General features: G+C 35.1%; 2 protein-coding genes across 4 annotated transcripts; both read left to right on the top strand.

The window, feature by feature from the left end:
- Positions 1-1,318: 1,318 nt before the first annotated feature.
- LOC125837160 (putative ribosomal large subunit pseudouridine synthase SVR1, chloroplastic) lies at positions 1,319-6,422 on the top strand. 2 transcript variants are annotated; one of them, XM_049516301.1, is made up of 10 exons: positions 1,319-1,917; positions 2,672-2,751; positions 2,862-2,962; positions 3,064-3,136; positions 3,362-3,455; positions 3,594-3,642; positions 3,875-4,025; positions 4,840-4,896; positions 5,294-5,349; positions 6,026-6,422. In XM_049516301.1, the coding sequence occupies exons 1-10, from the start codon at positions 1,404-1,406 to the stop codon at positions 6,084-6,086; spliced, it is 1,236 nt and encodes a 411-aa protein (XP_049372258.1). In that variant the 5' UTR covers positions 1,319-1,403; the 3' UTR covers positions 6,087-6,422. The 2 variants fall into 2 exon arrangements, with proteins under 2 accessions (XP_049372258.1, XP_049372259.1); XM_049516302.1 differs by lacking the exon at positions 4,840-4,896 and having other exon boundaries at positions 1,343-1,917.
- A 2,887-nt stretch (positions 6,423-9,309) lies between these two features.
- On the top strand, positions 9,310-27,228 carry LOC125837163 (kinesin-like protein KIN-UC). 2 transcript variants are annotated; one of them, XM_049516305.1, is made up of 22 exons: positions 9,310-9,612; positions 11,509-11,606; positions 11,716-11,838; positions 13,125-13,310; positions 15,452-15,673; positions 16,693-16,852; positions 17,046-17,195; positions 18,349-18,437; positions 19,156-19,368; positions 19,565-19,699; positions 19,832-19,966; positions 20,860-21,039; positions 21,331-21,510; positions 23,738-23,863; positions 24,102-24,230; positions 24,299-24,419; positions 24,546-24,638; positions 25,371-25,496; positions 25,876-26,001; positions 26,246-26,389; positions 26,466-26,594; positions 26,875-27,228. In XM_049516305.1, exons 1-22 carry the CDS (start codon positions 9,369-9,371, stop codon positions 27,018-27,020), a joined length of 3,255 nt encoding a protein of 1,084 aa, XP_049372262.1. In that variant the 5' UTR covers positions 9,310-9,368; the 3' UTR covers positions 27,021-27,228. The 2 variants fall into 2 exon arrangements, with proteins under 2 accessions (XP_049372262.1, XP_049372263.1); XM_049516306.1 differs by lacking the exons at positions 9,310-9,612; positions 11,509-11,606 and having other exon boundaries at positions 11,718-11,838; positions 13,174-13,310.
- The last annotated feature ends 278 nt before the right edge of the window (positions 27,229-27,506 follow it).

Raw genomic sequence — 27,506 nt, 5'->3', positions numbered from 1 at the left:
TATTACTTTTACCCTTCCATAAGCCCTTCATCTAATTAATTTTAGGAAGAAAATGTGTAAGACTTTTGTAATGATAATAAATCGACTTTGTGCAGTTATATATTCAATGTAATCTCACAAGTGAAGTTTGAGGAAGGATAGCTGCAAGAAAACATACATTAGGTTACTACAATAGCTAATGAGATGGAAGGTCATAACGAAATCACTAATTAAAGGACCATGTATGTACTACTTCTATTGAGACTAATTTTGAGGCATCGTCTCAATCATAAGTATTTGAGTCCTTGAACGATAAAAGAATAAATTCACGATGGAACGGGAGGCAATTCATAAATGGATTCCCTTTCCACAATGAGGCTATAATGTAGAATTGTTAATATAGTAATTGACTAGTTGGGATCCTACGTTGTACTATTTATATCATACTCTTGAATTAAATATTGTAGTTTCAAAGTGAATATTGTGTATTTAAATTGAAAACTATAATTTCAATATCGAAGAGGATTTTTAAGGAAAATGACATATAGTGTTATTTTTTTGGACAGTACTAATTAGGGCAAATTATAAAATTTGTTTTGTTGGTACATATTTATATTTTTTCCAAAAATAAATAGAATCGGATTAGGAATAAAGCTAGGATTTAAGTATTTAAATTGAAGCTTCATAGATGGTAAATCACCAATAGAAGAAGAAATCAGTACTTTTCAATCAAATTCTCAAAAGTATTTGTTTCTTTCTGCTATGTGTATTTTAATTTTCTATAACAACGATGGCTGAGCCGATTTTATACAATTTTTATATGTAGGATAAAGAATTATGAAGTCGTTGAAGAAAATAAAATCGATGAAGATTGTTAAATAGAATCAACTAAGTTTATGGTATAGCGATTGAGTTCATTTACTGAAGTCGGTTGTTAGTTGGACTTAAATTTTATGTATGATATGTTGCTACGGCTAAAAGGTGCTTCTTCTTTATTTAATTTTACTCTATTGGTTAAAAATGTTTTAAACCTAGTTGTGTTTGGTACTTGGTAGGAAAGAAAAAAGTTTTACGAGAAAATAGTTCTAAAAAATGTGCATTGTTGTAGCTAACACGTTAAGTATTTCGTCTAAGATATTATATATTTAACGGCAATTCAATTTTAAAATATATATTTATCATGATGAAGTGAAAGATTTTTACAATTTATTTATCATAATTTTTTTAAAAAAAATCTTATTTTATACTTTATGTCTCATAATTAATCACTGTATAACTAAATTATGAATATTACAAATACATCCAAAAATATTTAGGTAATAATCTCAAAATAAAATGTAGAAGTATAAGCTATTTCCTTTTTGTGCATTTCCTATCATCTTCAAAAAAACCTTCACAAAACCTTATCAAAATAACCACCGGCGATGGCGGCGATTGCGGCCGCCGTAGCGGCGGCGACCTCCGCTTTCACCTCATTCCACCTCACTCGCGCAACTCCCTACACGCGCCTCCACATTCGTACCTTCATAACTTCATCACTCTCCTCTTCCTCAACTAAATTCAACATCACTTTTGCTCCACCAAAACCCAAACCCAAACCCAAACCAGAACCCGCAATTCCCATAAACTCCGACTCCGACTCCAATTCGGTCCCGAACTTGGAGGCTGAAATCGGTGACCAGCTCTATATACCTTGGATTGTTCGTGATGAAAAGGGTAATCTCACTCTCCAATCTACACCTCCTGCACGTCTACTCCATGAGATGGCTAATGCTAGCACTAGTAAGAAAAAGAAGAAGGGAAAAGAGGTTGCTTCCAAAGCTGCCACGGTGGTTCCTACACCTGAGCCTAAGCATTCAAAGGCAGCTCGCCGGTTCTATAATGAGAACTTTAGAGACCCTCCTCAACGCCTCAGTAAAGTCCTTGCTGCTGCTGGAGGTAACTTTAGCATCTCTAACAATACGATTGTATGTATTACAATGTTTGGATAGATTGTATCGTATTTGGAGGACAGACTTATACGAAAAGTAACAATCACACTAAATCAGTTGTTACAAAAAATGAGATTTTTTGTTGTTATGTAATGATGGATTTAAGATATGATATAATTTAAGTAACAATCAATTCAAGACGTTATATTTAAACTAGCAACATAATACAATATATCAAGTAACAACCATCCAAAGTCCAAACAAGCTAGAAGGTACCCTTTTCTGATGGTTCAGATACCCTTTTAACCATTTTGTTTAATCAGAGACAATGACAGCAACTATGCCTCAATCTGGAATCTTGTAGGTTGGCTATGCCACAGATTGTGTTATGCGATATTTTTAAAGAGAATTGAAGTGGCATCATCAATATCTTAAGTTGTGTTGACAGATAGTTGCTGCTGCCATAGGTTGTGAGTTGTGTTGGGTTGGCCCATTATTCACTAAGTTTCAAACTGTGACCTACTGGCCCTTGGTGAATTTTGGTTATCATAAAGAAGAAAAAGTTGTTGTGGTGGCAATAATATTTAGAACTCATTTGGATGTTACTGGTGCTAGGATATAGAAAGTATTTTTTTTATTTACAGGGCTTGCTCTGTAGTTTATGTATGTGCTACTAATGAGATGTTATAATTATGAGAGTTAGCATATTAAGAACAAGGCAATGCCAGTAGATTATCTGAAATTGAGGATTCGTTTTATAGTGGCATCCAGACGGAGCAGTGAAGAGCTGATTTTTCAAGGGCGGGTCACTGTGAACGGTTCTGTTTGCAAGACTCCACAGGTCAAGTTCAGAAATGCTCCCATATCGCAAAAGTGTTAAGTTTTGAAGCTAGTGCATTTTATTTTTTTTGGTTTGAATAGACAGTTGACATCTATTCTGCTTGTTGGCAGACTAAAGTTGATCCAGCTAGGGATGTAATTTATGTCAACGGAAATCGTCTTCCTAAGAAATTGCCTACAAAGGTCTATCTTGCACTAAACAAGCCAAAAGGGTGTGTCTATCCTTCTCTCTTTATCCATGACAATGTAGGAGTTTGGACTTTTGTTTGTTATGTCTGTTAGTCGAGTTGATTCAGGTTTAACAAAATTACAGGTACATATGCTCATCCGGGGAGAAAGAAACTAAGTCAGTCATGTCCCTTTTTGATGATTTTATAAAGAGTTGGGTACGTTGTCTTCTGCTTGTATGGGTCTTCTTAAAATGTTCGTCTTTTGGGAAAACTGTGTCTTGCGAATAATGAGCTGTTTTGTAGAGCTAATTTGTAGGAATTATGTTACTTGCAAAGATAATTCTAAAAGTTGTGTCCACAAAGAGAATCTCTTGATTTTGAATAGCAGTGCATGTACTATACTCTTGACTTTTTATATCTGCTGTGCCTTGTTTTTTAAAGGATAAAAGGCATCCTGGACAACCAAAACCTCGGCTCTTTACAGTTGGCAGACTTGATGTTGCCACGACTGGCTTGATTATTGTGACCAATGATGGTACAGATGACATTTTCTTTTATTATATCAAAACACATGTAATGTGACCTCACCGAGATCTTATAAGAAAAGATAACCTCCATAAGGTTCATTTCAAAAGCTACCTACATAGTAATCTGGTTTATGTTTCTCTTTCAGGGGAGTTCACGCACCAGATTTCACATCCTTCGTCTAATTTGTCAAAGGAGTATGGTCTTATGATGATTTCCCTCTTTAAGTTTATATGCTTTGCTTTGCTTTTTGGGGTAACATACGCAATTGTCTGTACAATGTGATGATATTTTTTTTTTTACATTTAATGTACTTGTCATCTGCAATTAATTGTTCTTCTTTTCTTCAAAATATGTGTATAGTTAAAGTTTAAGCATTCAACCAGTCTTTCTGCTATGATTGTCACTCACCAAATGATTTTGTTCTAGATACATTGCAACTATCGACGGTGAAGTTCATAAGCGACACTTGATAGCCATTAGTGAGGGAACAGTTATTGACGGTGTCCATTGCACCCCAGATAATGTTGAACTACTACCAGGGCAGCCTGACTTATCAAGACCTCGTCTGCGTATTGTGGTACTGTTTACTGTTCAGTCACTTATCTTTGTTTGTCTATTAGAAGAGACACCTAGTTCCATGTTGTTTTCTTAAAATCGTGAACTAAAAGAAAAAAAAAATCTGTTTTTTTTGCTACACATTTTTTATTTGAGTAGGATTCTAGAGCAAATGTGTAGAAGCTAAGTTTTATTATGCTTATTTTAGTGGCGATACTGGTCACACAAATTTGACAATCTTATTCTTTTTACCCAGTACTGTTTGTCGTTGTGCTGTATAATTGGAATATAACAGTTTTCCTTGAATAATATGCATGTAAATGCACTCGTAGCTAGTTCAGTTCTTGTCTTGTGCATGTATGTTTAGTTCTTGAGCAGAAGTTGGGCCATACCTGTCTAGGATAGGCTAAAGTATCAGGCTACATAATTTACAGAAGGATAGATAAAATTGCAGATTCCATTTCTTCTCTCTGATTTTAGTTGCTTTTAAGTGGGTTCTACTGAGCTGTTAGAGTTACTATATTCACTTTGATATAAACAATGTCCTACAAGATAGACCAGTCTTGCCTGAACTGATGCAAGTATACTTGTCTGATGTATATCCTAGTTCCTCCAATCTGCTGTTTACTATTAGTAAAATAGAAAGGACAGCCGACACTCGAAGCATCCTGCATTCACGCAGGATTCGAGGAAGGGCCACACCTTAAGGGGTGTGATGTAGGAAACCTACCCTGATGGAAGTGTTCCTGCTCTCTGTTTAATAATGCTGTTGATTTTTTATCCACATGAGAAATTGCTTGAGTGGACCTAAATTTCTCCTTTTCCTAATGATATAGGTTCATGAAGGACGGAATCATGAAGTTCGTGAACTTGTGAAAAATGCTGGACTTCAGGTATTTTGGTTCTAACGAGTTTATTCTGGCCAACATACCTGTTCTTACATAATGGATCATATCTTAGTGAGAGCTAAAGAAATTGATTTATTTGTGCAAAGATACCACTATATCTGAAAAATTGAGTTCATATTATTATATACTGTGGTGTAGCTATTAGACATGTTCAACTTTTGGTATTTGGAAGCTTACATGCTCACTTGTTTTAGCTTCACTTCCAAAAAGATCCCTGGATGTATTATTATGGGTCAACTTCATTCTTCATTCTGTCCAGCATTGTTTCTTTCAGTGTTGCGCCAGATTAATTGTTGCTACTTGCTTGCTATGTGCAATTTTGTTCTTAATTTTCTGATGTTACTTGTGTTGACCTCAACTCTGCTTCTTTTATGTATTTCAGTTGCGTGCACTGAAGCGTATACGTATAGGTGGTTTCAGGCTCCCCGCAGATCTTGCGTAAGTTTGCAGTAGTTCTTTCTGAACTTTTTTTGGTGAAGCAGTAATATGATAAGGAAGGTCATGTTATAATGTATTACAACTTCAATCTGTATAAAAGCTGATTTGTGCAGTCTAGTTTAACAACACATATTTAAAGCTCTCTAATTGTGAAGTATGCCATACCTTAACACAGAGTGGGTGCTCTCCTGTAGGTCTTCCCGAAGGCTAGGAAGAACTTGTGTCTTGAGTTATTTAGTTAGTCAGTATTCGTCATTAGTAAGTGTGGGAGTCTGTGCAGTCTAGACTGACTGAATATTTTGTGTTTGGACTCATCTTGAGCTGAGCTTGCTGCTGCTGTTTGAAGCACGAAGCAAGGAAGACAGAGGGGTGGTTGGGTGTACCCTCTAGAAGCTGATATAGTCTGTGTTCTCTGCTGCATAGAATGCTTTTGCTTTCATTTGCTGTCCATCCATAAGGCCTCCAATATTTAAATATTAGCTCTCCTGTCTCCTATATGCTATTTAGGCTAAAACTTACCAAGTTCCACAACTGATACATATATAGGCCTAGTGGTTGGGAATTTGTACTATTCACTTGTTTCCATTGATCAATTGTCCTCTGGGCGGCATTTCTTAATGTTCCTTACTTGCAAATTGCAATAGTACGGCAATGTTAAATTCTCAAAATTATGCAGGCTTGGCAAGCATGTTGAATTAAATCAAGCTAATCTGAAGGCATTGGGTTGGAAGAGTTAAAGTTGGATGAGATCAGAACCAAGATCAGCATGCATGCATCGAACGGGCATAAGAATCGGGGATTATGAAGAAAAATTAGACAGTGACTGGTTAGTAGCATTCACTTCTGCATGTTCAATTTCAAATCTTGCAGATCTGATAAGGTATATAAGGTTTTAGTCATTGCAAGACGAATGCACCATATGTCGACTGTCAACAGTAAATATTCCCGAAATTGGGTGCTTTAGTTACCTCCATTGATTACATCTCTCTGCCTATATGCCAATTAACAAGCAACAGGCCTGTAAGATTGTACATAGCACAGTAATGCTACTGATGAATGAAATGTCCAATTATTTTCTACGACTCTTAATCCTGTCGGAGATTTATTTACAAATAGTAAATATAAGAATTGTTGAGCCAAATGGAACATATGAACATAGGGAACTCATCTTCTTTTTTTCCTCTTTTGTTTTTTGTTTTGGTGTGTGTGTGTGGCCAAACTGAATTTGTTTGGATATGAGGCTATGTTGTTTTTATTGAAAGAGTTACATGATTGAAGGAAATGATTCAGGTTATGTTTATTGCCAGCAATGTATGTTTCTTGTCTTGTAGTTCAATCTTTGATTTGGTTTATTTGTACACTGATATTTTTGTTCATTTTCACCCGACGCTACACGTGGGGCCCAACTAATTTGGATTCATGTCGGAAAATATACTTTGAAGGGTAAAATGCTTCCGATAGAAAGCAACTCTGTTTTTCATATTCGAACTTGAGATGATATTGTGTATCCTTGGTGATTGTACACTGTTGATTCAAGTGAGATTGGTCATGGTTCGGGAATATATATACCGTAGGTGTTGAACCTCGCTGGTTTTGTCTTATGTTTTGAATACCCTCGGTGAAAATTATGATTCTGCCATTAGTCTATCATGTTAGTAAAAGATACTGTTGACTTGAACATGGAAGAAGGAATGTCCAAACTAAAGAAACCACATGGACTTGATGGCCATTCTTTTAATATTGCCCACAGAACATGGAACATAAAGTTTCATAAACTTTCTAAAAACAGTTTAATTAAATTAAAATAATATTAAAACATAAATAGAACCTTCTTGGATCTCACTCTTTATTCTTTTGTCCTTTTTCTGTCTATTTAAGGATAACTCGAAGGGTTTAAATTACATATATTATTGGTACAACAAATTAATTTTTATACTATCAAATTATCAAAATAATATCTCGCGTACTAAACAATCCCAAAGTACAACAAGTCAACAACAACAAACTTAGTGTAGAGTAAGATATACACAATCTTACTCCTACATGTACTGGCTAAAGATGATATTTTCGATTGACTCTCGACAATCCTTCTCTTTATCTGAGCGTGAAATTGATAATGTGAATGAACTCACAGTAAAGGACGGATGGAAAAATTTACCCTTCTACTTTTTCATTGAATAAAAAAAAATCAAACAAGACAAAATAAAAAAGAAAAAAAATAGTGGAGAATAGTTTGAATTATTGGTGAAAATAGCAAGGATGGTGACATATTAATGTATATTTGTAGAGCTAACTACTTATACAAGCTGGCTTAGGCCGGCAACCCATGTTAAATTTCACATGTTTTCTACATTAATTATTAATACTTATTAAAAAATGACAAAACATTCTTCTATCATGCAATACCATTTATTTCATACTTATTTGTCGGTTCGATGATCCATCGAAAATAACTTAAATATCTTCTTACAAAGTAAGAATAAGGTTTTTTTTTTTTAAAAAAAAATGAGATTTTTTTTAGACCTCACTTTAAAAATTACATTGTATATATTATTAGTTGGATGATTAAACTAGCTTTTAATTTCTTGATGATTTATGTATGGTTATTAAAAAGTGGTCATGTAAAGTTGGTAATAATTGTTTTACTTTCAGAAGGTTACCTCAATCTATAGTCAAATCTTTGGAAAAAAGATTTTGTATAGATTTCATCGTAAAAAGGTAGTAGTAATATCCTTTTTTCCTTTTCCAACCTTTTTTTTTAAATCTTTTTGAATTGTTATGTAAAGAACAAATAATTCTAGTACTTTTAGGAGTTAGTTTAACTAGTTATTCCTCTGACCTGAAACGGATTCTAAATATCTCGTCTTAGAAAGGTATTTGTTGTTGGAACGAATTCAAACAAAACATCTTTTTCGGAAAGTTAATTATTGTGTAAGGTTAGTCTACTACTATATCAAATAATAAAGGTGTAATACCAAACAAAAAAGGTAGCAAAGTACATAATTTCAATCAAATCTAAAGATTTTCACCTAACACTTAATCCTTTTGAAGTAGATTAGTACATGGACCAAAATAGAAAGAAAAAGAAAAACATCACCTTGCAAGATTAGGTTCCATTTAATTAAGGTACCCCACACAAAGTACCTAAAAATTTATTTGCATTGGATATTTACATGAAGTCATATTAACATAATCTAATGAGTTAATAATTATATATTACTAATAATTAACTAGTATCAAGTGAAAAAAAAAATATACTTACAAATATGACTTAATTATCATCGATTTGATGTAAACACCTGCATTATAGGAAAAAAACTTTTATTTTGATGTTCGAATAATTGAGATATTCGTATCGTAGCTCGACTATTCAAATTTACGTAAAAACTTGTTAAATTAAAAATGAAACACACCCTGACAAAGACAATTCATAACTCTACACTCAGAAATCTCTAGAGTACTATCCATTTCACGAAAAAACTTTCGAGTTTGATTGAAAATGTCTCACATTAAAAAAAAAAAACACTCCTTGACAAAGACAACCCATGACTTATATCTAGCATAATTCGAACCTAAAATCTGTAGTACTAACCACCCTACAACAAATCTTGAGACTCGACTAAATCTAAGTCTAATAAAAAAAATTCTCACATTCGAAATAAAACATCCCCTAACAAAGATGACTCACAATTTAATACCTAACAAAAATTGAACCCGAAATCTCTTGAATAACCATTTACCACTCCACGACGACCCTCCGTGGAAGTAAAGAGGGAGAGCGTAACACAACGCGGGAATTTCAAGAAAAGGTAAAAAGGAAAAAAAGATTCAATTTTTATCTCAACACTCCTTTTATAGTACTTTGTCAAATTGTACGTGCCGGCCTCTTCCTTCTCCATTTCTCCATTAATAATAATTTTTTTTCTCTTCTCCAAACGTGAATCCCTCTTTCTATATTCTTCTTCATCAATTTCTGTATCATTTTTTGGTTTCTGGGTGTTGTTTTTTTCTTGAAAAAAATGGCGACTTCTAGTGCTACTACTGGTAGACCATCATCTTCACATAGGTCTGAAAGGTTACCTCCTAATCATGGTTCTAATAATCATGGTTCTGGAAGAAATGGGGTTGCTAATTTTAGTGTTAATAGCCAACAACAGCAGCAGCAATCGCAAAATTTGCGTTCGAAAAATGTATCATCTAATTCAAGGCGTTCTGTTACACCCACTTCGAGAAATCGGTCTCCTCCTCAGGAGAATGATCCAGGTTTTGATTTTAGTTGTTTTGATGCTTTGATGCTTTGTTGGTTAGATTGTGTTTGTGATTTTTGAATTTTGTTGTTGTTGTTGTTGTTTCTTATATGGAAAGATTGAGCATTTTTTGTCTTTATAGAACTTTGTGGATTTTGTTTGGTTTTATAGATATTGAGGATTGAGTTGTAATAAAAAACAACGACATATCCGGTGTAATTTCATAAGTGGTGTTTGGTTCGGGGAAGGTATAGTGTACGCAAATGTCACCTCTGCTTTGAGAGTAGAGGCGAAGTCAAGATTCAGAATTTATGGGTTCGAGATTCTAGTTGGTTAACTTAATGGGTTCTAAATTTATAATTTGTATTCAATACAGAATTTGGACCAAAGCAACTGTGTTTGGCTGGACCCACAATCAGTAAGCTAGCTCCGCTTCTGCTTGGGAGGTAGAGTGGTTATTTTCGATAGACCCAGGATTGAGTTGTAATATTCTTGAATATTCAGAAATGAAGTTGGTGGTGTGACAGTTGTATCACATTTTTTTTTTTTTGAAAGAAGGGTCTTTTATGTCTGAAAAAAGGAAAAAAAAAAAAACAGAAAGGAGAAAAGCTAAGTTGAATTTGGGATGTGGAGTTGATTTTTTGTTTTTGTCTTATCTGCACGTTAGATTTGAAGTTTTTGAAGATAGCTGTTCTCCAGCTAGATTTGGGTGATGATATGTATTTTGATTAACAAATGTTGGCAAATTTTGTAAAGTGGAGTAGTCATTTGAAGCATCATAATTCTGCTCACTTTATTGGTGCAAGTAAATGTGCTGAAAATTTAGGGATCAATGAACCAACTGTACCTCAATCTCAAACTAGTTGGTATCGAGTATGTGAATACTCTTTTCCTGTTCTTCTCTATTGAGGGTAATACTATTGTCTGTTAAATGTTACAGCGGATGCTAAAAAAATTGTAATTTCAGGACAAAAAGTACTCCCTTTATCCCATTTTATGTGGCGCCCTTTCCTTTTTAGTCTGTCCAAAAAGAATGTCACCTTATTATAATTGGAAACAATTTAACTTTAACATTCCCCTTTTACCCTTAATGAAATGATTTACCGCCACACAAATATTCAAAAATTGTTTTAGACCACAAGTTTCAAAAGTTTTCCTTTTTTCCTTGAACACCGTGCCAAGTCAAACGGTGCCACATTAAATGAGAGAGAGGGAGTAGTCATTTTATCACACCTCTGATTAGGCTCTTCTATTGCACACGAAAAATTATAATAGGAGCAAGATATGGCCTCCTCTCCCGAATACATACGAGGTTGACTATTTAATGTGGAGACTATTAAATGTAATTTTTAGAAGTGGAAAGCATATAGGAGGATGTCAGTTTATTGGCAAAGTTTTAGTCATCTTCTAAATTATCAAAAGAAGAATCATTTTGTTGTTTTCAGGTTCAATAAAAAGGATACACTTTACTCAGGAATGTACTTGTTAGCTGCGTAATTTTTTTCTTCCAGACAATATATATTTGCTTATCTTCCGCTTCTAAGGTTCACCTTGTGCCCACTTTGGCGTGAGTAATAAAGGAATTTTCAAGAACTGATTGGTAGGAAAACAATGGATGATCCACAAACTCAAGTACTGTGCAGAAGAAAATCATCTTTTGCACACCTCTGAACACCCACATTAGAATATTTAGAATTATCTACATTACAACCCGCTTTTATACCATGTCACTTTTCTATTTTAGAGTTATATGCAATGATGATCTCATTCAAAGTCTTTTGTGGGGATTGTAATAAGTATGCAATTGTCAGATATGATGTACTTGTTGGATATTACTTTATGCCATCATTAAATTTGGTCATTTGTCAAAATCATGCAACACATATTAAGCAAATGTAACAAAATTTCCTAGAACCTGGAAGAGTTAGAGTTGCCATCAGAGTTCGACCAAGAAATGCCCAGGAGCTTTCAGATGCTGATTATGCGGATTGCGTTGAACTGCAGCCTGAGGTGATGATTAACCTTTAGAGTGCATTTGCATGGCCATGTGTCTTTCCCTCTATCTTTGTAATTCATAATAACTTACTAAATCAATCAAACTACTTCCTAAATTATGCAGCTCAAGAAGTTAAAGTTGAGAAAAAACAACTGGAATTCTGAGTTTTACAAGTTTGATGAAGTTTTTGCTGAAAGTGCATCACAAAAGCGCATATATGAGACAGTTGCAAAGCCTGTAGTTGAGGTAAGTGGTACAATGACAACTATAATGGGTTGAACTATATATAGAAGTGTATTATGCTATCACAGAAAGTAGCTAGTTTCATGAATTTGTTTGCACTAATGTCCATAAAATTTCTTGGTAATAATTCTGTCATGAAAGCTAGTAGCTTTTGATTATGAGTTGTGATATATTTTTATTGGAGCATTTATGTTATTTGGTTTTGTTGATGATGAGTAATAACAGATCGGCAATGAGATGTAGTTAGTTATGCATACAATTCACTTGACTTGGGAAGACACAGTTTACTCTTCACTCTTGTATTCAATAATTAGGGCATTAAGTTTTACCATGATGGACATTATCTGTTGTAATAGCTTCCAGTTTCTAATCAGATCTGTGAATTTCCACTACCGATGCCCCACTAATTAACTAGGCGTTAGAAAAAAACTTATTGAAAAAAGAGAGCAAGGTGCAGCTTCGTGCAACACAAACTTGAATCATCACGTGGTTGTTAAAGCAAGCCAAGCTTCATAGCCCTGGAAAGCCATCAGGTTTTCATGTAGGCATTTTATTGAAACCTGCCAAGTGATAGTCATTCCTGGCCTTTTTGAGATTCCTTCTTTCTAACCACGAAAAAGATTGAGAGGGGTCCAAAAGCCCCCAAAGAACAGAAACCAAATTTCCGGTAAACATTTAGCTCAAGACAGAGCACTTGCTTTCTCTGCCTTTCCATGAGACACATCCCTTCCCCAAGTCAGACATCAATATCATGCTCCTGTTCTGTGAGAAGTGCTCTTGCTACTTTCTTTTTGCTTACTAGTATTTTGTCACTATTATTAACTTATATAGACTCTATTTTGAAGTTACTTGAGGTTGATTGATAATAGTCAGAGTTGAATGGTATTTATGTTCAGCTAGAAAAGAATGTGGAAAAATTCTGAAGATTGTTCAGTTTAGTTAATTGTCGAAGTGATTTGCATCTGTTAAAGTTTATGTCATCTTAATACATGTCAAAGTGATCAATTAAAGGTGTATTAGATACTAATGTTGTGAACTAATGTTGGTGAAAAATATGCTACATTCCTCGATCCCAATATCAAGGAGCAGTAAAACATGATATTAGCAGGGTTTATGTGGCTCTCTATTTGAATAAAACCTACAGAACCTTTATTTATGCAATACAACTATGGATCTCTTACTTTTTTTTTCAATTTACATTTTAAGGAAACAAAATCGTTGTTGGATTTTGTGGCTAACTATTTTTATCTGTTTAATCTGCAAAAAAAAAAAATTGATTGATTTTGCAGAGCGTGTTGAATGGGTATAATGGGACAGTTATGGCTTATGGTCAAACAGGTACTGGCAAGACTTATACAGTTGGTAGATTGGGTAAAGATGATGTATCAGAGCGTGGCATCATGGTTAGAGCTTTGGAGGACATTATTGTCAATACAACCCCCTCATCTGATAGTGTGGAAATGTCCTTTTTACAGGTATTCATATGGGTTAACATGATGAAATCTGTTTGTATAAGTATCCATTTTGCGTCTTATGTAGTAGACCATACATTTAAACTTATGAAACTACAGACTTGCAAATTGTTGTATCCATGCACACTGAGAGCAAAGGCAAAGAAAAATGCAAGAATGTGGAACTTTAATGCTGTTTGCAGGTTTTGTTGAGCAGTTCACATTTAGAAAATTTAACACAATGCTTATTCATTTGGCATAAATTTTGTTGAATAACTTGAAGTTTTAACTGCTAATCTCATACATTCAAAACTGTTGGTGAATTAGTGATAGCCAACATCAGATGTTTCTATTGGCTTCTTGACATCCCCGATTTCCTCTTAGAGGCAAAATCCTCCTACTACTGCCCTACTGTAGTGAAAGGTGGTCTGACCTTGGCCAGAAACTTCTCTGTTATGGATAGATTTACAACCTTACATTACAATTGTTCAATTGGATGTTCCATGCGCAATGTCATCTAGTCCTTCCTAATTCTGTCATTAGGATGTAGCCATTGCATCTGATCAGGAAAAGGGAAATATGTAGGGGAAGTGGACGACATGTGGATTTCCCTTAGCAACACAATGCTTGTGTAAAGTCCTCTTATTCTTTTGAGTCGGTAAAGGCTTACACATAGATCTACAAAAGAAGTTCATGTGATAGGATTATCTTGAAATTTTGCTACTCGTATATAATATTGTTACCATTCTCAAGAAAAAGCATTATCTTGAAATTATTCTTCACTGAGCAGATACTTCTCCCGTAAGGAGGCGTGAGAGGTTTGATATAACTGGAGTTAGGACAGGTTGATGTAGGTCGAAGAAGAACTAGGGGTAGGTTACTCAACTCCAACTTACTGAGGACATGACCCTAGATAGGAAGGTATGAAGGTCAAGGATTAAAGTAGACGGATAGTAGTTAGCCGAGTGTTTTCATACTTTATGTGGGAGAGGCAGGGGGCTAGCCTCATACCCTCCCCTTCTATTAGTAGTAGTAGTTAGTGATTGCTTAGTTTCTTATTCTTCAATGCGTGGTACTATCTATTGTTTCATTTGCTTTGTATTTTGCTATTTTTCTATCGTATTTCTCTTTTTCAAAAACTTCTCTTTGAGTCGAAGGTCTATCAGAAACAATCTCTCTACCCCCAAGGTAGGGGTAAGGTTTGTGTACATCCTACCCTCGCCGGACCCCACTACACAGGTTATATTGTTGTCCATGCTAAGTTCTGTTGGGAATTAAAGATTAAAAGGTATCATTCTTGTTGCTGGACCTGTTGATGATGGTCCAGGCTGAAATAAGTTGTAATTTTGTCAGTCCTTATCCTAATAAATATCACATGAAGCACGAGCTAGCTTTTGGGGCTTAGTTAGTCTCAAGGTCATTTACATGATATTAGAGCCAGTTCCTTCCTTGTTTGGGTCCCAATGTTATATTGTCCACACTCCAGTTGGGCCTTGGCATGAAAGGGGGTGTTAGAGTCCCACATTGATTGGGGAATGGACTAGTGGTCTATTTATATGGACTTGAGCAACCTTCCCTTTAGGAGCTACCTTTTGGGTTGAGTTAGGCACAAGGTTCATATGCTTACACTTCTCAACTGTGTAGCTTGATGACTGATGACCAATCCTAGCTTTTGAGGTTCAATATTTGATAGAATGGTCACTATAACTTTCATGTTGATCTTTAGGTTATGAACTCTACAGACATTCAGGGTCCATTAAATTGAATGCATAGGTAACCTTTTGAATGAATTGATTCGTCAAGCTTCGCTTGTTAGTATAGAGAGATGTCCAGTACCTATCATAACTATATTAAACTCGTAAAGATCTGAGATACCAGTCCTGTTATAGTGATTAAGAACCTTAAGAGATGGTGATACTGTCACATGGTTAGACTTCTCAATTAGAAAAAAAAATATGTCAAAGCAACTTTTCAACATTACTGTACCTTATTGGCCTCCTAGGATATTTCCACCCACTTACTTTTTAAATTCAATAGCACATAATTAAATCTATCAGGAAAAATTATAGCAATAGTGGTGTAAATTTATCCATATATATGTTTCTTCAGAATAGTCTAATTTGAGTTTCACTGCTAGTTACTAACATTTGTAATTTATGCAACAGTTGTACATGGAGTCTATCCAAGATTTGCTTGCTCCTGAAAAGATAAACATTCCAATTGTTGAAGATGCTAAGACTGGAGAAGTGTCTGTCCCTGGTGCTACAGTGGTTAAGATTCAGGATCTTGACCATTTCTTGCAACTACTGCAAATTGGAGAAGCCAACCGTCTTGCAGCAAATACTAAGTTAAATACCGAATCATCACGTAGCCATGCAATTCTTATGGTATAAATTAAAATTTCCTAAGCTATTCTCTCATGGCAAAAAAGTTGAGGATACACAACTATATTTTGGACGTTCTCCTGTTCCTACTCATGCATTTAGGATCTTAAAGAGTTAAGCGTCCTTCATAATAGAAGGTTCTAGATTTAGGAGCCACCTAAAAAATCTACAAGCTCAGCTACTTCCTCTATACAATTTTCTTTGCACCAAAACAATATAGAGAAACAATGCAGTTCCATTTCTCATCATGAATGGACTTAATGTTATCTTCAAAGCATCTACCATTTTTCTCCTTCCGTACTGCCCACCAAATGCAGGAAGGTATTATCCTCCATCACTTTTTTCTGATTCTTGCTACCCCCTTTTCTAATCCAGCAGCTCATCAGTATGTTCAGGCATTGACCACTTGTTCTCTGTGAGACTAAAGAACAAGTTTCAGAGTTGAGTTGTAAATTTGCAATGCAGGAAAGGATGATTGTTGGTTTCACTGGTTTCCTTGCACAAAAAACACCTAGAACTGTAGGGTTGAGTTAGGTTCAATGTCCATTTTCTTTACATGGTATAAGAGTTAGACCGATTCCTATTTTTGGTTTATGCAATGTTGGATTCACACATTCTTTTGTCCGTGTCTGGGAGCGTCTAGCCCTGGCTGTGTTGGAGGGTGTGATAGTGTCTGATATTGGTGAAGGAATGCAATGTTGTCTCCGTTACATGGTCTCGGGCAACTTTTACTTCATAAGCTAATTTTGTGATCAAGTTAGAACTAGTTTCGATTTCCTTACATGGTATTAGAGACAAGCCCATTCTTGTTCTTGGTTTGTCCAGTGCTGGACTCGTGTGTTATTTTTCCACACTCCAATCTTGTCTTGGTATCTCGGAGGTTGTTAGAGTGTCCCATATTGGTCACGGAATGTGCGTGGCATAGTTTACTGAACTGTAGCATGCTTTTAAAAAGATGAGAAATCTATACAAGGCAGGTAGCTTGTCTATTAATTTGTTCTTATTTCTCCTTATTTTTACAGGTTAACATCCGTAAATCTGTTAAAAATGATGAAGAAACCGGCTCATCTTTACAAGAGAAAGACAGCAAAACTGATAGACATGGCAATCAGATGCCTATTGTTCGTAAAAGCAAGCTACTAATAGTTGATCTTGCAGGATCAGAGCGAATAGACAAATCTGGTTTGTTATTATTTCACACTAACCAGTTCTTTTTGATTTCTTATTTGACATCTTCACACATAGGTTGTTTCTGGGAGGGAGGGATATTGTGGTAATGTGGTGATGGAAGCATGCAATACATGTTCATATGTCTCTTACTTTTATTTGGTTCATTCTCCAGATTAATAAACAAACATGTTTGACTGTCTTGCAGGGAGTGAAGGTCGCTTGTTGGAAGAGGCAAAGTTTATTAATCTGTCTCTTACTTCTCTGGGAAAATGTATAAACGCATTGGCTGAGAACAGTCCTCATATACCTACAAGAGATTCTAAACTAACACGACTTCTTCGTGATTCATTTGGAGGTTATTCAAAGTTTTCTCTCATTTAATTTAGCTATATTTTTATTGTTCTTAATTTAGCTAATTTAGATCTCAAAAATTTGCCCATCACCCTGCATAGGTTGTTTGAGAGTAAGTGTGCTTTTATTCCTTGAACTTTCCCTGTTATGTGTGATTTTGGAAGTAAGTGTGTTCTTATGCCCTGTTCTTTCACTCTAATGTGTGACTTTTTGTACACGAACTACTTGTCCTCTCAGTCCAAGGAGTTATTTCTGGCTTTTCACTACTATACAATTTCTTAACTCTTTAATTGACTGTCATTTGCTACATGCAGTATAGATATTAGTGAGAAGTATCCCGGCCCAAGGATTCTGCTCTGAACACTCTGTTCAAAAATCTATTATTTAGCCTCCCAAATAGAGACTTTTATTGTGACCTCAAATATTACCCTACAGCCACCATGGGAGACCAGGGTTCAATTTGCAATACAGTAAAAAAAAACACTAATTAATTTCTTTAGAATTACATAAGCCTTGGTGTGTAGAGTTAGTCAGTACTTGTGTTGGTGGGAGATAGACACTGCGATTACAAAAAGAACCCTACATCCACCACTACCTGTCACTTATTGATTTCTTCAGTTAACATCCATGTTCGCAACAATATATGGTCCTTGTGAAGTCATAAAGATGATAATAAAGTTGATTCAACTTTCAAGCTAAAGCTCGGTAAAATGAATATCTATGTGGGGTTGCATATGAGAAAGAATGATTCTTCTATGCTGAATGAAATTCATTGTAGTGGCTATGGAACAGAAAAGCTTTGTAGAGAAATGGGCTGTGGGATTTTTAGATTGTATGTTGTATGTTGTATGTGAAAAGATTCTAGGAGCTACTGCTGATAAGCTGTGATTAACATCTGTTCCGTCCTTTCCTCAAAACTAAAATAATCTGAATCTATTTCTCTAGACACGTGTCTAATTATGAATTGACTATTGAATATGTCATTACTGGATGGACTCTTCTGTATACATAACACGTTGCACATCATGTTCGGTTGTGATCATTTCCATGGTGTGTATCTATGTTATATTTGACACCGTAGGGTGTAAGTTTGTATCACGTGAATGCAATTCTTGTCTTTATTGGTATTTTCTTATTAATATAAGGTAATGAAACAGGTTCTGCACGAACTTCCCTCATAATAACCGTTGGACCATCTTCTCGTCATTATTCAGAGACCACAAGCACAATAATGTTTGGACAAAGGGTGAGATTTGTATTCCTTTATTACATCTGGCAGTTTGTTTGTAGTCCTTTAGCCTCTCAAGTGTCAACTGTCTTCAGTTTTCCTACTGAATTATACTTTAGCAATCTGTCATATCTTTTAATCTGATTCCGCAAAAACTCATGATTTAGACTTCCCTTTGTTTTTTCTATCTAATAGTAGTTTCGATAAGCCGTATCTCTCATATCTAAGGAGTGTTGCCATTTGGTCTAACTTACTTTTAAAACCAGAGAAAAATAATTAGTACTTCCAGTGGTGGATAAAAATTCTTATCCCGACTCAAGAGATTCAGCCAACTTGATTCTTGTCTATCTTTTAAATGCTTAAGCTCTCTTTTATCTATACCATGCCGCATATGTCAGAGAAAGAAGTAGTTTTGATAAGTGAAAACATAATTTACTGTGCAACATATCTTTTTCTGCTTATCATATGAACTGATCTACAGAGAGCTTTCCTATAAGAAGCTAAACACTTATGAAAGCGAAATATAATCTTTTAATAACTTTTCTTGCCAAAAAATTATCATTGGCTGCTTTTTCATTCCTTGCTAACCATGACATGACAGACCACATCTCTGCCAATTTATGACCCAAAAATTGTGCGTTTCTGCTGGTATATTATATCTGGATATGTGCTGTTTTATAGTTAGACACTTTAAAGCTTTCATGCCACATGAGCTAGAATTAATTGTTTTATACAGGCCATGAAAATAGTTAACACGGTGAAGTTGAGAGAAGAATTTGATTACGAGAACTTGTGCCGGAAGCTAGAGACTCAACTGGAGCACCTCACCGTGGAGGTTGATAGGCAACAAAAGTTTAGGGCAAATGACCGAATGGCTATGGAAAAAAAACTAAGAGAGTGTCAAAAGTCATTTACTGAAGCAGAAAGAAGTATAGTTGCCAGGTCTGAGGTAACTTTTTGGCCTCTTTTTCTATCTTTTGGGATAGAATTTCTATCATCTTTGTTCTCTGAGGTTGAGCTTACTAAACAAAGGAATCCTTATAGCATCTTGTCCTTCCATATTTCATCTCATTCTGGTGGGGCAGTGAACTGATATATTTACTTCCATGCTTTGAATTTCCCTGCATGGGTTATTTCATCTGCAGTTTCTAGAGAAAGAAAATAGTCGCCTGGAGTCAGATATGGAAAATCTGTTGAAGGAGTTGAGTCGCCAGAAGCAACTGATCAATTCGATGAAGAATGATAATTTGAAACTAGAATCAGATTTGAAGAGTAACAAGGTACATGGGCAGAATGACTTCTCTTTTAAAAAATGTTTTACTAATAATGAGCATCTAGTCCTAATCTCTACAAACTTTGAACTTTCTCAAATCAGTGGCTAAAGCTCCTAAATATGTCTCGTGTAATTTCAGCTTCTTGAAAAGGAGAATGGTCGTTTGAAATTGGAGTTGGAAAACGTACTGAAAGATTTCAACCAAGACAAAAATCATAACAATTTGTTGCAGGATGAGGTTGCACGCCTACAAATGAGCTTAAAGCATTGCAAGGTATCTAGGGTTGATCAATTATGTTCATTAACATACTTCTGAAATTAGATTTAAAGCTGTGGTAGTGAGTTGAGCTATGTATTTTCAGATGCATTTATGATAGATATACTAAGTCCTGTGTAGACTCATCTCAGTAAAGAAGAACTGAGACTGCTTGGTGATTTTCTGATGTCCAGAGGTCTAGCTATTGAAAGTTATATAGAGCTATTTCTTTATCCTTTTATGTATCCTCGTCTCCCTATTCTTCTACTAAATTGTTGGACTTAGCAATTAAGTTACATATGTACCTAAATGATAGTGTATGTATTACTGTTCAACATTGGATAAATGTAATGTTTACAACTTTACATTGTACAGAGTTGTTATAAATAAGTCACCTGTAAGAAATGTGTCTTTTCTGAAAGCCTCAGGCTAAAAGACAGCTTAAAAGTAACAAGGTTCTGAAAGAAAGACAATCCTTAAGAGGTAGGTTAAAATGATTAGTCTTTTTTATCTGAAATCATGCAAGCAACAAGGGAGGTTTTAGGCAACTCACTCGTTTCGAGATGGGTTTCCTTGCAGATGTGTCCACTTGTTTTCCTATTCAAGTTCTGGTTCAAATTTTGTAAAGTTCAGATTATTATTGCCACTACTTAGCATGAACCGGTTAAAAGGTTAAATGGTTCATTTTTCTTAACTTAAGATGAGTTAGGTTCTTTGATATGTGCTTGTGGAAATTGTAAGTATTTCTTGATGTGATGTTTTGAAGAAGTTGGCAATTTGAACCTTTAATATGCTTTGTGGTTATGATTTTGAGCTTATTTAGTAGCTCTGCATCTAGTTTTCTGTCATAAACTGGACATCTTTTCATTGGGCCAGCTGTGGCACTAATCTTGTTGTTTTGGTGTTTGTAGCAACAACAAACTGAGAATTCATCATATCAGAAAGTACTTGCCGAGAACACCCAAATGTATGAGAAGAAGATAACTGATCTGATGAAGCAATTACAAGATGAGCATGCTCGCTCTGAAAGTGCTGAACAACAATTAGAACTGATGAAGGAGCAGTCAACTGTCCTTCAGGAATTAATGGAGGTTGATCTTTTATGCCGGAATGCTCTATTTTCTTTTTAAGACTTCAACTTGCACTTGTCATTTCTGAATTCATAGCTCCTACTATGTTTAATTTGACAGGTTATCTTAGCCAGAAAATACAACTTACAATGTACTAAAGTTGTTAAAAGCCTATAATTAATCTGTGGAATGAAGTTAATCTAATTTTCTGTTCTTGTCATGCTGAAATTAATCAAGAGCCCAATTTAGTTTCTATTTGTTCTAGGTTGCTATGGGAAAGTATCTAATTTTGTTTTTTTCTGTCCCTAAAAGCACCATCAGAAGGAAGCATCTTCATATCAGAAGGAACTTGCAGATACTACTCTGATGTATGAAGAGAAAATAGCACAATTAGAACAACAGCTAAAAGATGAGCATGCTCGTGTTGAAAATGCAAAGGAACAACTACATGCAATTGAAGAACAATTTACAGATCATGAAACCTCAACGAAGGTAAAGCTGAATAACCATCCAACCTCTGTACTATGATTTTATATAGGATGATGATTTGCACTCTTATTCAGTTGACGTAGTTGACTAAGCCCATTTGGTTTTATAATGATTAAGATGTTTGCTCTAAATACACATCTATATTAAGATATCGCATCTAGGATTTGAACAATAAATAATTAAGACTGTGTGCTCTTTTTAAAAATAAAATAAAATTGAAACTGCTAACTGTAATTAAGACAGCTTGTTCTCAACATCTCAATGTATAAATAAATATCTAAAGGGGATCAATATAACTTGACATGGTATTAAGTAGACAAAACTGTGTTCTTTCACACCGTCACGGTGTCACCCTTCATCAACACTTTACAAGCTAGTCAGGATAAATCTAACAAGAGAATGTTGAAGGCATACTAAAATGAACAAGAACTTATGGTTTTAATTGAGGAGGCAAAAGAAGAACAAAAGAAGGATTGGACATCTATTACTTATATTAGGCAATGCATATGTTCCACTAGTAATCACTACTGAGAATGCATATTCATGTATATATTCCAGATCATGTAATATGTCGTGGCACAAGTGTCATTCCTGTGTGTTTGTATCAGTGTCGGATACATCATTTTGACTGTCCGTGTTAATAGGATGGAAGATGAAATTGAAAAATGCCAAAATGGTATGGCAGTTGATGGAGAAAAGGTCACTATAGCTGTTGGGATTGAATGTTATGGACAACAGCTAAACTTTCAATGATGCCAGATCTGGTTGCAGAAATCTGTCTAATCCGTTACCAGTGGTGCTTGTGCCAGGGAGATTTAGGTATTAGGAGCCTCCTACTTCACCTAAGGAAGTGTGAGTTCTTAGAGAGATATTCTGTGAACCCATAATCAGTCTGGTAGGTTGCATGCTTTATCAGTCTTCTGTTTGAATTTATGCCTGATACATTTACAGTGGAAGCTTTATTTTTCTAAGAAGATAAATGGAAATTTATTGCGAGAGGAAGAAAGTTATACACATGATGTTCATTGATCTAGAGAAGGCATATGATAAAATACCAAGAAAGGTCCTTTGGTGGATGTTGGAGAAGTAAGGAATTTATGTTAAATATATATAAATGTCATAAAGGACATGTATGAAGGAACCTTCACTAGCGTACAAACAGTAGGAGATACAAAGGAGTTAACTGTAACTGTGGGTTACCCCAAGGATCAGCATTGACTACTTATTTACCCCAGTTATGGATGAGCTAGCCAACACAATGCTAGATGAGGTCCACCGTTTTAGGATAAGTAGAACTAGGAGTGAATATATGCAATATGAGTTTTGACAGCATACGAATAGTGAAGTTGAGGTGAAATTAGATGAGATTGTGGTGCCTAACTGCAAACAATTCAGATATCTAGGTCCATTGTACTAGGAGAATGGAATGATAGATAAAGATGCTATACATGGAACCAAAGTTGAATGGTTGAAACAGAGAAGAGTTGCCGTGGTGTTATGTGATAGAATGATACCTACCAAAGTGAAATGTAAGTTCTATGAAATAGTTATATGACGATTAATATACATGAGAGCGAATGTTGGGCTTCTAAAGTAGTAAGTACAACATGTCCACAAGATGAGTGTCCCAAAGATGCAAATGCTAAGATGGATGTGCAACCATACAAGTCTAGACAAGATTAAAAATAAGCTTGATGCAAGTAACACAGAGTGAGGATAAGATGAGAGGTCGCTTGAGATGGTTTGATCATGTCTTATGTCGACTTTTAGATGCTCCGGTTTGTAGATGAGAGTAATGGTGTTTGTAAAGAAATAGACCTTGGGCTTAACTAAACCACAAAATCTAGCTTTGGACATAAGGATTGTACAATACCATATAAGGAGACAAACAACATATCCTTCAATTAATGTGGGACACTAACACCCCACTCCCCCCCTCCCAGCACTCCCAGGCATGGCAATTAGAGTATGGGTGACATGCTTTCTAGGAGGTTTTTAGCCCTATTAGAGATTCTTATGTCAATAGGAAATATAGGAGAACTTCTTGAACTTTCATTTTATTTTCATTTTGTATAGTGTTGGCTTGAGATGAATATAAATGGGGAATATGGTTATTGACAATTCATATAGTTGACGCTGAGGAGTAGTTGTTGTTATAACAGTTTTGGCTTTAATCGTCTAGGTTAAAGTTCTTTTCAGCCTCAATTGTTATTTCTTTTCCTGATTGTAGATTCAGAGGGAAAAAGAGTCAGATGCACTTAGATCCAAATTGGAAGAAATGCATCACCTGTATGAGCCAACTGTGAAGGAACTTCAAGCATTAAAAACAGAATATCAGGTTCTACTATCAGAAAAGGTATGTAAAGCACTTTAACGTTTGTCCCCTCAAGGTTATCATTATTGTTAAATTCACTTAAATTATCTTGCCATGCCCATGTTCCTTACCAACCCTCCTGCAAAAGAAAAGAAAAGGTGAAAAAGAAAACAGCAAAAATAGGAAAAATGTGCATTCTACTCATAAGCCAAAAAACATAATTTATGTTAGTGGAAAATTTACTGATAATAATCTTTGCTTCCTCAACATGATCCCTTAGAGAGAATTGCATGACGAGCTTCACAATGTGAGGCAAACACTTCTAATTGAGGAAAAGCAAAGGAAAGCTGCTGAAAATGAGCTGTTTAATATAAAGAAGCTTGTGCCTGAGAGTGAAGATGGCTTTGAGGTAAGTCCTGTCTTGGGGTTCTTTTGTCTACTATATCCCGGATTAGAGTTAACATCTGATACTTACAGGAGAAGAAGTCATATATGAAGCAATATACACCCAGTAGATCATTCAATATGCACAGATCAACTGAATCAAGAGAAAGGATTTTTGCCCATCAGAACACCATGTCAAAGATAATTGAAGAAGGTAAAACTCTTCAAATGCTTAAGTCAGGTCACAGTCTTGTTATATAATAGCATAATCAGAGCTATTTCTTTCAATTTATCTTTTGGATTCTTTAAATTAACTAGGTTCAATGACTTTGCAATTCAGTTGGTGTCCAGAAGATAATCTCTTTGTTGTCATCAGTTGATTTGGACGTCCAGATTCATGCTGTGAAGGTGGTAGCCAATCTTGCAGCTGAAGGTCTGTATAACTAACTGTTGAGTGATATATAAGTGTCAAAACAATGGTATGTTTGTCAATAGCACTAAACAGAATAGCTTGATAGAAATCTTTATTTGGAATGGTAACTGAAAATGATGGTTCTTTAGCTACCCAGATAAACTGAATTACCTATTTGGACTTGCAAAAAGCCATGACATTAGAGTTAAGGCATAAAGTTTATGTTGCAAAGTAAAATATCTTTCCTAAACCTTAAAACATATTAAATGATATGTGCTCATTTGAGGTGAATGACATTAGGTTACTTCCTTAGGTAGGATTTTTGTGCTTAATGTTATGCGACAACTGTGAATAGGCTAGTAATAGTCTCTTCTTTTTGCTACTTGGAGAAATTTAGGAAAATCTGTGCTTGCTTTGCTTTCTTGGGCTCTTAGCTTCTTAATTGATCATTCATAAACCAGTCAGATCTGTTTGGTTTTAATCGTCAAGACCTTCTAATTTCAACATATCTTTTATGCAAACTGTGCGCAAAAGAGAAGCTAATCAATTAGAATTGAGATTGAAGAGAGGTGCATGAGAGATTTTTTAGTCCACCATTATATCTCTATGTACTCTTCCATTCCCACTAGGTCCATAATCTGATTCAACTCCACAAGACTGACATGGACAAGTTATTGTCATTTCAGTTATGAAAAAAAATCAACAGGTAATATTCAGAGGAAAAACCTGAGTCTTTTTTTTTTCTTATTTCAGACAGCAATCAGGAAAAGATTGTGCAAGAAGGTGGTTTAGATGCACTTCTTATGCTGCTACAATCATCCCAAAATGCAACTATACTCAGAGTGGCTTCTGGAGCTATTGCCAATTTGGCAATGAATGGTACTTGTGAATCTTTTCTTCATTACATTCTCAGTTTTTGAAATCTTGTGCATATATGGTAGAACATTCAAGTGATAGTAATCTTGTGCATCAATCTGTTTATAATATTTCAGATTTTTTGAAATAGGTAACATATATTATATATACAAATAAAGGTTATACAAAGACTGTATAATCATCCATATTATGAATATAATTTTTCAGATTAAAGGTGTAAACATCAGAATAATTGCAAAAGCAAAGTTTGGCTATTATCCAGTCAGCTCGATGTTTTAACCCTCTAAAATTTCTTTCTCGTTCACATGAATCTGTTATTAAGGGCTGATCTATCAAATTCACTTGCGTTTTACTGAAATTTTTCAAATTTTAACCTGTTCAGAAATGAATCAAGGATTAATATCAAGTAAAGGAGGTGCTCAACTTTTAGCCAATACAGCTGTCAAAACTGAAGACGCCCAAACTCTTCGAATGGTAGCAGGAGCAATTGCAAATTTGTGTGGAAATGGTAAGTTTAGGTCATTATCTGGATGGCAGTTGATTGCATTATGTTTCCTACGCTTTCTACTTTCATGTGCATTGTTGAATTGACTAGTGTGAATTGTTTGCTACGCATTATCTTCTTCAACTCCATGTTGACATTGCCTTTTGTATTTTACAAAATTTAAGGAACATTATGTTTCACTGATCCTCTGAGGCTGGATGGTTTATTCTTTTATGTTGAAAATTGATAAGGTTCTATGTCATGGCAGAAAAGTTGCATGCTACATTGAGGGAAGATGGAGCTGTCAAAGCATTGTTAGAAATGGCTAGATCTGGAAATATTGAAGTCATTGCACAGGTTGCCAGAGGATTGGCTAACTTTGCTAAGTGTGAATCGCGCGGAACAATTCAAGGTTTGTGTGGTTCAGACATGGATGTAATTACTGTTTTTCCTGTGAGCAAAAACTTGACTAGTATTACTTTTTCCAGGACATCGGAAAGGCCGTTCTACTCTTATGGAAGATGGTGTACTTAGATGGTTGACAACCAACTCTAACAGTGCTTCTTCTTCCACTAGGCGCCACATTGAACTTGCTCTCTGTCATTTGGCACAAAATGGTTAGCTACTTGTCCAAACCTATTTCTTGTTATAGCTGTTCTTGTGATTTTAGGAAACCTATTAGAGTATTATGCACATGTATATACAGTTTTTATGATATAGCTAAAAACAGCTAAACCTTCTGGCGTAGTCGTATACCTTGGCCTTGGCAAGTGCTAGTCTACTCTGGGGATCTAATGCCCCCCGACTCAAAAATCTATATATGAAATTCTTCACAATAATAGATCAAAGTAAAGATATATCTATTAATTGTGATGCATCTTCTTATGGCTATGGCAGAGGGTAATGCTAGAGATTTCGTGTCAAGTGGAGCGTTGGATGAAATTGTACGAATATCAAATGAATCTTCACGAGAGGATATTCGCAATTTGGCTAAGAAGACATTAAAGTTGAGCTCTACATTTCAAGCTCAAATAAGAGCATAGTAAATGCAATACTTCACCAATATAAGGAAATCCCAGTTTTTTGTGTCTACAGAAGTAGGGCATTATGAAGTAGCCTCTTTTACTAACATGTATTTACAACAATCCTGTAAGTAGCCCAACAAAATGTAACTAAGATGCTTTATGATAAATGTTTTTATAAATTATATACCATTCTTATACATATGCATCGTAATTTATCAGCATTTCAATAACTAGTACGTCGATGGAAAAAAGAAATATTCGTTGATCCAGGATTTGAACATTATGAATCTGAGGCCTAGTTTTCACAATCCATTTGATTTGCAGAGTATAAAATGTATTATTTTCTTAGTGAACTTTCAATATATGCAAGATCGTAGCAAAAACAAATTTGTTGGAATGAATCAATAAGTTATGATCTACATCTCCCCATGATTCATACTGACTAATAGAAAAGATCGTCCTTCAGTTGAATCTTCTGTATTAGTTCCACTCAAAACTCTTTAA

The sequence above is a fragment of the Solanum verrucosum genome, unplaced genomic scaffold, assembly GCF_900185275.1.
Source record: "Solanum verrucosum unplaced genomic scaffold, falcon-dt-bn FXZP01000165.1, whole genome shotgun sequence".
Classification (NCBI taxonomy): Eukaryota; Viridiplantae; Streptophyta; class Magnoliopsida; order Solanales; family Solanaceae; genus Solanum; species Solanum verrucosum.
This window is presented reverse-complemented; position numbering and strand designations above follow the sequence as displayed.

Bases quoted from the DNA above. Each gene is read 5' to 3' on its own strand.
- LOC125837160 (XM_049516301.1), top strand. From the start codon at position 1,404: ATGGCGGCGATTGCGGCCGCCGTAGCGGCGGCGACCTCCGCTTTCACC. The intron at 3,456-3,593 runs GTACAGATGACA...TTTCTCTTTCAG, and splicing joins GATTATTGTGACCAATGATG to GGGAGTTCACGCACCAGATT. The intron at 5,350-6,025 runs GTAAGTTTGCAG...AAAATTATGCAG, and splicing joins AGGCTCCCCGCAGATCTTGC to GCTTGGCAAGCATGTTGAAT.
- LOC125837163 (XM_049516305.1), top strand. From the start codon at position 9,369: ATGGCGACTTCTAGTGCTACTACTGGTAGACCATCATCTTCACATAGG. The intron at 9,613-11,508 runs GTTTTGATTTTA...AAAATTTCCTAG, and splicing joins TCCTCAGGAGAATGATCCAG to AACCTGGAAGAGTTAGAGTT. The intron at 21,040-21,330 runs GTTGATCTTTTA...TGTCCCTAAAAG, and splicing joins TCCTTCAGGAATTAATGGAG to CACCATCAGAAGGAAGCATC.